The sequence below is a fragment of the Ovis aries genome, chromosome 15 (assembly GCF_016772045.2).
Source record: "Ovis aries strain OAR_USU_Benz2616 breed Rambouillet chromosome 15, ARS-UI_Ramb_v3.0, whole genome shotgun sequence".
Lineage (NCBI taxonomy): Eukaryota > Metazoa > Chordata > Mammalia > Artiodactyla > Bovidae > Ovis > Ovis aries.
Genome location: NC_056068.1, coordinates 37,219,879 through 37,232,583, shown reverse-complemented (window position 1 = coordinate 37,232,583; position 12,705 = coordinate 37,219,879). Strand labels below are relative to the sequence as shown.

At 48.2% G+C, this 12,705-nt stretch overlaps 1 protein-coding gene across 1 annotated transcript in view; it reads left to right on the top strand.

Annotated features, from left to right (window-relative positions):
- Nucleotides 1-641: 641 nt before the first annotated feature.
- Nucleotides 642-12,705, top strand: part of INSC (INSC spindle orientation adaptor protein) — a 133,272-nt gene continuing 121,208 nt past the window's right edge. The window contains exons 1-2 of the mRNA XM_027979364.2: nucleotides 642-695; nucleotides 2,592-2,831. Coding sequence (XP_027835165.2) covers nucleotides 642-695; nucleotides 2,592-2,831 — 294 coding nt within the window. The remainder of the gene's footprint in view (nucleotides 696-2,591; nucleotides 2,832-12,705) is intronic.

Sequence of the window (12,705 nt, the reverse complement as noted above, 5' to 3'; positions counted from 1 at the left end):
GGATAATAGCTAAGTTGCCCACGAACCCAGTGTCATTGTGAGAATTAGGGAAATTCATACCTATAAAAACTTACCACCATGCAGTAAATGCTAGTGATTATAATGCTTATTATTCTTTTGGGTATGTGTTTGGGTGAGACTCTTTGAGTTTGTGAATGATTCCGGGCATGTCCGTCTGCTGAGACTGTGAGCATGTATGTGAATCTGTGTGGATCTGTTTTTATATGGCCAGGGAGGCCTCCTGTCTCTGGGTGGAGTTTGCTGTTGGCCTAAGCCTGGACTCCCTGAGCCAGCCAGGGCCGGCGCCGGGGATGGAATTTCCATTAAGAATTAAGCGGGACAGCACTGAGAAGCCAGGGAGGTGGAGGGGAGGGGGCGAGGGGGATGATGCTCCAACTCTGAGCTCCCCCCGTGGCCTCAGTTCTGAGCTGCCTTGGAGAAAGCCTCTGCCAACTTTGCCTGGATTTGTAGGCCTTGCAGGGGCCATGGCCCAGAAGGATGTGCAAGGAGAGAGGAGTTGCCTGCTGGAGACTCTGTAGGAAGACCTGGAGCTGTTGCCAAGACTGGAGCCATGAGGAGACCCCCTGGGAATGGAGAGACAGTCAGCGAGGGTCCAGGCAGCTGGAGCCTATGGGGCCGACATGAGCCCAGGAGGCTGTGCTGTGCTGTACGTATCTGGGAACACGGATGTGTGTGTGAGTGCAGGGTGGGGGACATACATACCAAGGGAACACAGAGAACATCTAGCAAACGAAATCTGTTCCTCTCTCGTCCTGAAATGCAGACCCAGAGTTTGGACCTGGGAATAAAAGATTTCTAAGGCTTTTTGCTAATATTTATCCTGTTCATGATCTAAGCTTCATTCTGTTTCTAGCATACTAAAAAATATCTTAGCTTTCCAGGTACTTTTACATAAATTCCTGATCTCATCTTGTAGTTTGAATAACGTATGAGCTAGGCAGAGATTATTATGATCCCCATTGTAAATATGGGAAAACTGAGCCTCAGAGAGATTAAGTGACTTGTCCAAGGACACACAGTTAGAAAGTAGTCAAGGCAGGATGTGAAGTCAGGTTTCTTTGAGGATAAAATCCAAGCTATTTTATTTTTTTAATACCACTTGATCTACCAAAAGGGACTTCCCAGGTGGCACCAGTGGTAAAGAACATAAGAGAAATAAGAGATGCGGGGTTCGATCCCTGGGTTGGGAAGATCCTCTGGAGGAGGGCGTGACTACTCACTCCAATATTCTTGCCTGGAGAATCCCATGGACAGAGGAGCCTGGCGGGATACAGTCCATAGGGGCTACAGCCCACAGGATCGCACAGAGTTGGACACAACTGAAGCGACTTAGCATGCATGCACCCGCGATCTACCAGAAATGGACTCAACGATCCAGGAAATCGCCCATTTGAGGAAGTCTGTGGCTCCAGTGCTAATGCATAGCCAGGCCAATGGCTGGGGCTCCAAGCCCTGTCCCCAGGCCCTGAGACAGCCTTTGCTGAGATAGGAATTGAAGCGCCTCTCAAGGGTCTAAGGAGTAGAATCAGGCTGTCTCCAACGGACGGAAGCTGTGGTCAACGCTTGCTGTCTGAGGAGGATGACAGAGCACCTGCAGAGCCTGGGGTCCCCAGAGAGCTGAGGGGGTGGAGCTAATGTCCGGAGCTGCAATGTGTCAATGGCCATGGAGCAACTGTCATTTTTATCCAGGGCCTGAAAAAGGGAACAGGGATATTAGTATCAAGGAAGAGAGACTGAGATGGAACCTCGGTATGGTCATTGTGTCATAGAGACAGAGCTGGTTTTCCTGTCCTTGAACACAAAGGTGTGAGCATATTGACACAGTTGCACATGAGCGATTTAGGTTAGATGCCAAGGAGAACTTCCTGCCAATAAGTGGGTTCAAAATTGGGAACAGTGCCCTGGGGAGGCTAGGGTCTGCTGTTCCTTGGTGACCCCCACTCCTCTCCAAAGTGGGTAGAGTTGGCCTACCCCGCCCCCCTTCCCAGCCCCTGGGGGATTCATGACAGGATGGAGAGAGTTGGATGGAATGACTTTGCAGCTTCCTTTCAGTTCAAGAATGTGACATTCCTGAGCTTTTGGGTAGGAATCAGCCTTCTTTCTAGACTTAGCCATCTGACACTAGGTCTGGAGGGGAAGTCTGCCGTGTCCCCAAGTTAAAAGGAGCCTGTGCAACCATCTTCTGTCCTTTTTGGCAGGTCGGCAAACTTAGGGGAGTGACTTAGGTTCCAAAGGGAAGCACCTGCAGTAAATAAACCAAGTGGCCTTCCAGGCATCTGGGGGGCTGCTCAAAGTTCAGAGCTCCCTCCGCAGAGCATGTGAACCGCACCCAAACCCCTCCTCGTTTTGTTCCAGCTCCAATGCATTCCTTTCCCTCTCCAGATGTTGGCATGTGGGGCACATGTGGGCACCCCCGCCGAGGCGGCACCGAGGCTCCCGGGTGCTTACCAGTTCTGACTCGGCCCCAGCCCCGGGTGAGCCAGGTCTCTAATTAGACCTGACCACGTCCCCATTCCAGCGCGCCCCACAGTCCAGAGCTCGAGGTTTGCGCTGCCAGGGGCCCAAAATAGCCTCGGGCCGGCAGAGACTACGCGGGACAGGGGCTTGGCAGCGAGCGCGCCTTTGCCGGAGGTCCTGCGGCAGCGGCCCGGAGCGCGGGCGGGGGCAGAGCGGGGCGGGGGCGCGGGGCCGCGGGCGGCCCTCGGGCTGGGCCACCGGGCGGGTCACTCGCTCGCAGCCTGCGGATCCCCAGCTGCGCCTCCGCCGCCGGCCTGGCCGCTGCTCACAGGCGCTCTCACTCGCCGGAGTCAGTAAGTAGACGGCGCTCCCCGCGCTGGATTCTGTGCCCAGCCTGGTAGGGGCAGAGCCTTCTTGTGATTATTTGGATAGTATGTGTCGGTGTGAGTGTGAGTGCTCGTGAGTGCAAGCGAGCTCCAAAGGGAGGGAGTGTGTCTGGGCCGGCATGTGAGCATATGGAAGTTTCTAGCATGCGTCTTAGGGTGTGACCGTGGGTGACAGCGTGTGCCTCTCTGTGCTTGTGGCCTTATGTGTGCGTGGACCTGGAGTGTGTCCGCAGGTGGCACACGCTGTCCTGTGTGGACTGGGTCAGTACTCTTGGAAGTGCAGGCTCAAGAGTGTGTGGCAGCCAGGCTCCGCGGGGCTGAGCGAATGTGTGGATGGCTGGATGCCTGTGAGTGAGCAGATGAAGGCAGGGGCGGAGGATAAGGAGTGTTATCTGAACTCAGACTTTCTAGGGTGACCCGACTTGTCCCCAGCTGGGGTGTCTTCTCTGTGGGTCACGCTGCTTTGGTTTCTTAGGACTCCGAGCAGGGCAGGAGCTCAGCACCAGCATCAGAGAGAATGAGGTTCAAAGCCAGCTGTGGAGACAGCCCCAGGGTCATGTCGGAAGGAGACAGGAGCACCAGGGCATGAGCAGACCACTCACCTACAAACACTCACAAGGCAGCCACATGCTCACAGCTGCTCATGTGCGCAGGTCTTCCTGCCACTCACATCACTCACATGTGCTGCATCTCAGGACAGCCGCGCGAACATTCATGTGCTTTCAGCATGTACACCTAGCAATAGTAACACATACCCAACAGGTATCTCCATGTGTAAAACACATGTGTGCAAACTGGGTCACCCCAGTCTCAGCCTCTACAGTCCCTCTAGCCTCCATGTGGCACCTTGGACAAGTCTAAGAAACTGGGTAGGAAATATCTCAAGTCAGGGGCTTTGGCTGGGGGGTGAGGGCAGATGACACTTTCTCTTCCTTAGTGTTTATGGTTTGGTCTAAGGAGTGCCTGAGTTCTCATCCCACCAGCTGCTTCTTATGCAGGGGAGCAGACGGGCTGCAGCCATTTCCTGAGAATGTGCTGGAACCTAGCTTTCCCTGGCCTGGTCCTCCACCTGACCCTTGAGGATGGTTTAATACGGGCAGGCTGTGGTCAGTTGGGCAGCCTCTTGCAGAGTGAAGCTGATGGGGAAGGAGGTCTGTGTGCCTTCCTAGCCTTCTTGTTTGTGGGAGTCCCCAGCCACCTTAAAACTCAGGAAAAGACTCTGGAAAACTGAAGTACCCACCATGAGTCCTAGGCTGGTTCCCCAGTTTTTAATTCATCAGATACATACAACTAACAGTCAGAATTTTAGAGCAACAATTAGGACTCACAGGGCATCAAAGGCAGCCCTATTAAGTTAACATAGTTCCAACTTAAAGAAGAGAATTCAGACAAGTACAAAAATGGTAATAGTAACAGCCGCTATTAGTTGAATCTGTAATACATGCTTCATTTCCTTTTCACAACAACCTTATTAGCTTCATAGTCCCCTCCCACCTTGTTTTCTCTAACAAGGAAATCGAGGCTTAGAGTGCTCAAGAGATTTCTACAGGTCTGTGTGACTCTTGAGCTCATGACATAACGTATATGTTTCCCTTCTTACACTGGCTGCCAGGAAGCTCTTAGTTCATCATATTTGCTTCATCCTAGTAAGTGTATTCATTGGAACCCTGGCTTTGACTTTTAATTTCTGCTTTAATAACTTTATTCTACACCCATCTTTAACTGTAAACTCCTACATCCTTTGTAGAGAGAGATCAGAATAAATAAATGAACAATCAACAATTAAGCATTTTATTGGTCTCTGAGGATGAGAATCATGCTGCACAGAGTTTTGAGGGACATCTCCAATTTCAAATATTTCATCTGGCTTTCAAACCATATGTTTCAATTTTGGCTTCTATATTTTTGGCTTCTGATTTGTGACCATGTCTTGGGGCTTTTCTTCCTAGTGGCTCTGGGAGAAAATGCCCATCTCTGTGCTGGCTCAGACAATGGGGATTGTTGCGAATGAATTGGGCCATTGATAAAGTCCCCCTCCTTTGACTGCTTCAGCTGCCAGCTTCTCCCTGTCTCAAAAGCAGGAGTGTTTGGGTGCCCAAAGGAGTTTGACCTCTGCCCTCTGCCCGGCCCTGGCCCCATGGCCACCCCGCTCCTTATGTGATCCCGCCTAAGGCCCAGGCCCTGCTGGGAGGTCTGTGTCTCTTGGACCTGAGCTCTGGCTCCCTCGGTGTGGATCACATGGTCTCTGATCCGCGATGGCGTTTCTGGAGCCAGAGCTCAGTATGAGGAATGTGGGCTTTGGAGTATGGAACACACAAAGGGCCTCTCTGCCCCCTTCCCTAGATCTGGGAGACCATAGGCTAGTGCTCACTTATTTTTCTTTTTCCCCATGAGGGTCTCTCCTGTCTGCCACGTGGTCAGAAAGTCATTTGTCACCTCTTATCTGCAAGAGAAGTGTGTCACCAGAGTCATCTGAAAGTAGGGCAGGGCTCCAGCCACATTGTAAAGTTGGCAAAACTCCTAACTTATTTACTGTAAGACTGCTTCTTTTAGCCGACCTGAGACTATCGGCATTTGGAAAGGGGGGGAGTGGGAGTCAAGGCTTAGCACTAGAGATTACGGAGAAGGGTGCGACAGAAGATGAGATGGTTGGATGGCATCACTGACTTCATGACACGAATCTGAGCAAACTCAGGGAGATAGTGATGGACAGAGAAGCCTGCGTGTGCTGCAGTTCATGGGGCCGCAAAGAGTCAGAACAACAACAGCAACAGAGATTACTCGATAGGACTCCCGTGGTGGGCTTCAAGGCTTGTGTTGAGCTCTCAATTCTCAATATGCATTAAATCAGCTGACGCTGGCATCTGTTTCCCACGTTCAAGCTGAAGTCTCCCAGAGGCACTCCCCTTTGTGTGGGAGGAATAGTTGCTAGCCTGGGGCTTTAGGAAGTGTCCGGTGCTGGGTGGTGTGCAGGTGGGTTGAGGTGGGTGAGGGGTTTATTCCTTCCCGGGTAAGTGCCACCTCAAAAAGGTAAGACTTGGTTATATCACGACTGGGAATTTAAGCTAAAACAGGTTTAAAATCCAATAAGAGAGCCTCAGGTGAGGCAGGCAGGACTTCTGTGGGAGAAGGTTTGCTCAGTTACTCATATTCTTTAGTTTATCTAATAAAGGTCAACTCTGTTGTTAGGTTCTATGCATCTTTTGTTTCAGGAAACGGCCGCAGGGAAACTGAAGCGCAGCAAGGTTAAATGATTAGCCCGAAGGTAGAAACGGCAAATGTTCCATCCCAGGTCTGTCTGATGCCAGAGCCTGTGGTGAAAAGTCTGTGGTCTGTGGTCCTTTGACCATTCCCCAGCTCAAAGACCCTGGAAGCAAGCAAGTCCGGGCCTTTGGACCTACTGGGGGAGAGCTGAAGGCTTGCCTTCTCTGGCTCTAGGACCTGAATATCATTGGTGTCATTAACCTTCCCGGCCTCAGATGGGGACTGCTGCTCTGTGGGAAGCAGGGGTAGGGTGGGGAAGGCCTCCCAGGAGGGTGGGGAACCCCCTGCCAACCCACCACCTCCCTGCCAACCACTCCCTCGGGGTGGTCTCCAGAGGCTTCACTTCTTCCCTGGAGCAATTTCTGTCTTGGGAACTGAGCTTCCACCCAGATACTGTGATCCAGCCAGCCCAGTCTCCCCTCTTCCAGCTGCATGGTGCCCTCAGTGCCAAGCTCTGGGGGAGTCCTGAATCCTCTGAGGACGTCTCTGGGTACACCAGACCTCATTCGGCGTGAGGCAGCGTCTGTAGGCGTCAGCAGTTTGGCTGGGTAATTGTGTATAGTGTTCACTTTCTGCTGGAGAAATGGAGGTTTTGTCTTACAAACCAAATATCCTGGGTTTGGAAACCATGTGAAATGCATGTTGTTTGGAGGTGTGGGCTGCGTTGTGGGTCTGTGTGTGGTGCTGGTTTAAAAGACATGATCAAGGGATAGGCACTTGGCTCGGTGCTGCTTGTTGCCTCTGATGGAGGGTCAGAGGTGGGCTGCATATGCCAGCAATGTGCAGAGAAAAAGAGCATGGGCTTTGCTGTCAGATCTGACTTGGAGCCCATTTTTGAGTCTGTAAGAAGGGGTTCCTTATAACGCAATGGTGATGCTAGAACTGGAAAGTTTATTAAAGCATGGTGTCCGGCATAGAACAGGTGAACTATAAATGACATATTCTTCCTTCTTGTCCCAATTTCCTTCTGGAAAAGAACACTAGGCTGATGGCAAGAGATCCAGATATCAGCTCTAGCTCAGCATCTGGGTATGCTGTTTTATCTTACTCTCTCCAGGCCTCACTTTCCTCATGTGTAAAAAACTAAAAAGAACGTATTTCCCATATTCTTGTGTATTTTTTTTGAGGATTGTGAAAGAGACTGAAGTCAGGGGCTCTCTTGGAAGATGCAGAAAAATTTGTCACTCTTGTTCTTGTATCTATGCTGCAGTATTAACTGAGATCCTGTGATGTGCTTGGACCCATGCAGAGCACTGAGCGTGCAGGTGTCAGGAGTTTCCTGGTCCTCAAGTGGCAAGACAGGCTTGTGAACAAACAGTGACAGGCTTCTCTGTGGGACAGGATCATGGCAGGCACTGGTGTATCAGAAGCAGAAGTGTCTGTCACTCCCAACTGGAGCAATCAGGGAGGCCTTCCATGAGGTGAGAATTCCTGGTCTGGCTCTAGAAAGATAATGGGACGATTCCAGGAGGCTAAGAGGAGGGCCAAGAGACCAGCATAGGCTAAGGCACAGAAGCCTTGGCTTGTGTGGTAAAGCTCCGGGGATTTTAGGCAGTGAGGGTACTGGCTAGTGTGATGAGAAAGAGAGAGAGAGAGAGTGTCAGGGCTCGCTGACTGTACTGAAGTGTTCGGATTTTTATCATGACAGTTATGAGGTACTTTAAGCACAGGGAGGGTCATGGTTGGACATGGGCTCGCTCGTTCATTCAGCAAATATAAAAATAATTCTATATCACCTTTAATTTTGATATTCAAAGTAGTGAAAATTTGCAAGACTGGTAAAAAAAAGATCCTTTATCTGCATCCTTTAATCAATTACAAGACACTGCATTTACTTCATTTTTTTTTCCTTCCTTCTCTGTCTAATAATATAAAATATGTTATTTTACTATTTATGTATATTTCAATTGGGAATTTTCCAGGTGGCTCAGTGGTAAAGAAAATGTCTGCCAATGCAGGAAATACAGGAGACAAGGGTTCCATCCTTGAGTAGGGAAGATCCCCTGGAGGAGGAAATGGCAACTTGCTTCAGTATTCTTGCCTAAGAAATCCTGTGGACAGAGGAGCCTGGCGGGCTACAGTCCATGGGGTCACAAAGGAATCAGACACGACTGAGACACTGAGCATGCATATTTAAATTATCTGTATAATTTATACTTTATTGTTCATTTCTTATAATGCTGTATATTTATGGTTTTATCATGTATATATGAATACATGTAACATATTCATATTTCTGATCAGTTTGAGTAGATTGAAGACATGGTGCCTCTTTGCCCATAAATACTTAAGTGTGTATTTCATTTAAAAAAGGATATTGTCCGACCGCAATACAATTATGTTCTAATAATGTCTCTATAGCTCTCCTGTCTTCCTTGCCCTGTACAGGGTCCAACCTATAGACTGCATTTAGTTGCCATGTTTCCTTATTCTCCTTTAATTTGGAGCAATTCCTCTGCTTTATCTTTCTTGATATTTGCGTTTTTGAATGGCACAGGCCAGTCATTATGTTGAGTATCCCTCCGTTTGGACTTATCTCATGGTTTTGCATGACTGGATTCAAGCTATGCATGTTGAGCAGGAGTACCACTAAGGTAAGGTTAGCATACCAGCCAGCACAGGCTGTGGGGACTGTCCCAGTACTGATGATGGGAGCTTTCGTCACTTGCTTGAGGTGATGTTCACCAGTTTCTTCACTGTGCAATTACTGCTTTCCCCTTTGTAATTGATAAGTGACTTATGGAGAGATACTTTGAGGTTATGTAACTATCCTGTTCCGCATAAAATGTTTAGTCACTAATTTCATCATCACTGATACTTTTGAATCCGTCATTTCTTCCATACTTGTTGGCATTTTACTATAGGAAAAATCTTTCCCTTCTCCCTTTCTTTCTCTCTTTCTCTCCCCTTCCTTCCTTCCTTCTGTCTTTCTTTCATTACTATGAACTCGTAGATTCTTAATTTATTCAGTGGGTGAATAAATTGTATATTTTATTTTGATGTTCAAACTGTCCCAGATTTAATCAGTGGGAGACTCTGCAAATTGGCTCCTGTTTCTTTCGAATTTCCCCCATCATTCTCTGAGCACTTGCTTACTGTTGCTCTGGCAGGATGTTCCAGGCTCATCTTGTTCTTTCCTTGCTCCAGCCCTGAAATTAGTAATTTCTCCAGGGAGTTCCAGGTCCTTTTAGTGGCGAATGGTATTTAGAACCAAAACCTGGGGCTGCATATGCTCCCTGTTACTCATGTGTTATTGCTTTTATGCCCTCTTAGGAAACAGAGCTAGGGTGTACAGTTATAATAAAAAATAAATCAAATTATTATGTATTTTTAGAAAGAAAAAACCCAAGTGACTGAGAGAGAGTGAATGAGAAGTAGGGGTGCTTTAGATGACTTTCCCAACCCAGGGGACTGAACCTGCATCTCTTGTGTCTCCTGAATTGTAGGCAGACTCCCTATCCACTGAGCCATAGGAGAAGCCCTAATAAAAAATAAAAAAAAATTATTATATATTTTTAGAAAGAAAAAAATGTGAGTGACTGAGATAGAGAATGAGAGGGTAGTATTGCTTTAGGAGGGTAGGCAGGGAGGGACTCTTTGAGCAAGAAGGCAGTATTTAGAAAGACCTACAGTGTGGAATGGATGGATTGGAAGGAGAGAGAGCTTGGAGATTGTTTTATTTATCCAGGCAATAATCATTAGGACCTGAAATAAGTCAGGGTAGAGGGAAGGTAGAATCAGGTAACTGGCTGAATGCAGAAGGTAAGGGGGGTGAAGGAGGGAGGTTGACATTTCCAAGACCTCTCAAACTGAGCATGTGCAAAATGGAAATTGTGCATTCTTGCTTGACACTGTCCTGTTCATACGTGGTCCTCTTCAGGACTGAGCGACTTCACTTCACTTCAGGTATTTCAGATCTTATGAATGGCTCCATCTATATATCTACGTGTGTGAGAGAGCTGGCCGTCATCTTCAATACTTTTCTCTTTTAAGGCTCATATCCAATCCACCACCAAGTCTGTTGGTGTTCTCTTGAAAATCCCTCTCCAATCTGTCACTTTTGTCTCCATTCCCACCAATATGACCTAGTTAAAGGCACCACTTTCATCTTTCCAGAGTACTGTGAGAGCTTCCTAACTGGTCTACCAATACCCATGCTGGCTTCCTCCAATTTGTTCTCACACAACAGCCAAGTGCACTTCAAAACACAGCTCATGTCATTTCCCTCCTTGAAAGTACTTCAGTTGTTTCCTATTGATCTTAAGCTAAAGACCAACCTTTTCTGTAAGTCCTGCAAAGCCGTGTGTGGCTAAGCCCTGCCTCCACTCCTGCATCCTTCCCAGTTCTCGTTTTCCTCTCTCCTGGCCTTGTCTCAGACCCTTGGGCTCGTCAAGCCTCCTGCCACAGGCCTTTAAATTGGCTGTTTTTCCGCTTAGAACACTCTTCCTTCATGTCTTCACCTACTGAATTCCTTTTATGTCTCAGCTTTCAGTTCAGCTATCACTTCCATGGCCTCCATGATTAGGTCAAATCCCATTCTACAAAGCTTCACAGTACATTACTTCCTTCAGATGTATTGTAGTTGCGATTTTACATTTATTTACAATTATTTCATGGTAATTAATGCTTACTTTTCTTATTTGACGATGAGTTTTGCTCATTGCTTTGTTCTAGCAGTTGGCATGTGACTGACGCCTGCCACAAATATTTATGGGATAAATGAATGAGTAAAATTTTATCAGCCAAGCAATCAGATAGATGGTGGTGCCATTCAGTAGAATAAAAATTCTAAAGAAGAAGTAGATTTGGGGAGGATGATTATAATCCACTTTAGGACATGTTACATTTGAAGTACCTGTCAACCCATGGCTGCCTCCCAAACATCTTACTGTCTTTGGGCAAGCAAACTAGACTGCCGTTCAGGAGCTCTGAGAGGACTGCTGATAGATGGCGTCTAATTCCTGGATGATTTTAAGAAGTTCCTGGATAAAATAGCTAAGTCACATGGCCTCCCTAAGCTGTAACTTACTTTCTGGGTTTGTAGAGGATACAGGAGATCTAAGAGGCCTTCATGTGGTTTTATCTGTCTCCTTGCCTGCTACAAAGGATTTAACAAACATTTATGAAGGCTTCTTGGAGACTGAGAATCACTTGTCTGATTCACATCAGTCAGGAGTTGCCAACCTCCTCGCCATCCCTGAGACTGCACTAGAGACAGGCTGAAAAGAGAATTCAGAGATAGGGTCTTGCCAAGCCCAGTGCGGTGTCCTTGCAAAGATGCCAATGGCACCAGGATGGAGAAGACATTCAGTCACTCCGGCCCACCCACTGCTGCATTCCTCACTCACTCATTCTATATACGCTTTGCCTTCACAGTCACCTGCTCACCCACCCACCTATCCATTGCAAACGAGAGTTTATGTTGGGTCTGCAGCAGTGCTCAGGGCTGGTGAGTTACCCTCACCTGCCTCTTCCATATGGTCCTCGAAGTCCAGGCGCCCAGGTGAGGCGACATCAGGGTGGGGGTGCATCACTGTGCTGGTGGAGGGCCCGGTGTGCTTGCAGGGTGTTAACAGCAAGAGAGGGAGATGTTGCCACACTGCCTGTTCCTCTTATTTCACTTCTTGCTTTTCTAGTGTCCCGTTCCCTCTATCGATGGTGATGAGAGCTTAGGAATTAAGCTCCTTAATCAGATAGATAGGTGGTGGCAGCTGGTTTCCGCAGAAGTACTCTGGGCTCAGGCTTAAAGGGGAAAGAGAGACACAGCTTTCCATGAGCCCCATCATGGAAAAGAGGACGCTTTTGTTTCCTTCTTCATTTCCACCAGGATTGCCCTTTTAACCCTATGGAATTTGCGGAGAGGCTGAGGGTGGGGAGGACGGGACAGCAGGGTTTAAAATGTGGCATTTAGATCAGGCAGTGGACTGATCCTGGCCCTGCCCCTCTAGAAGCTTCTCTTTCAGTCCTCTGGGGCTTGTCGTTTACAAAGAGACCCCCAGAATGTGCGCTGTCCATCTGCCGCAACATCAGACAGGGCTGGGGCTGAGCAGGCATAGGACAGTGGCAGCCACATCAGATAAGAGCATCTTGGAAACATGCCTGAAGGTGTCCAGGATCTAAGCTACAGACTCCTTCACTCATTCCCTCCCTCCCTCACTCATTCAACGATGATCTATTAATACTGTGCACCTACTCTGCACCATGCATTGTTCTAGGCACTGGAAATATAACAGCAAGCAAAACACCTGCTCACAGAGAATTTGCTTTCTGTGGTGGAAAGACAGACAGTAAACTGGCTGATCTATGCAAAAGGGTGCTGAGTGCTGTGAGAAATGTAAAAGATACAAAGGGAGTTCCAAGGGTGGGAGGGGACCACACATTTATGCTAGGTCAAGAGGCTCTCTCTGACATGTGGCTATTTAAACAGAGGCCACAAGGCAGGAAAAGGGCTAGCTATGTGAATATTGAGGGGGAGGAGCAGTCAGCACTTCAGTGTTCTGGGTACCCTGTGTTCTGGGTTGGGGTGGGGGGGTCTGAGTAAGTTTCTAGGAGGAGACCGCATTTAAGCTGCATCTTA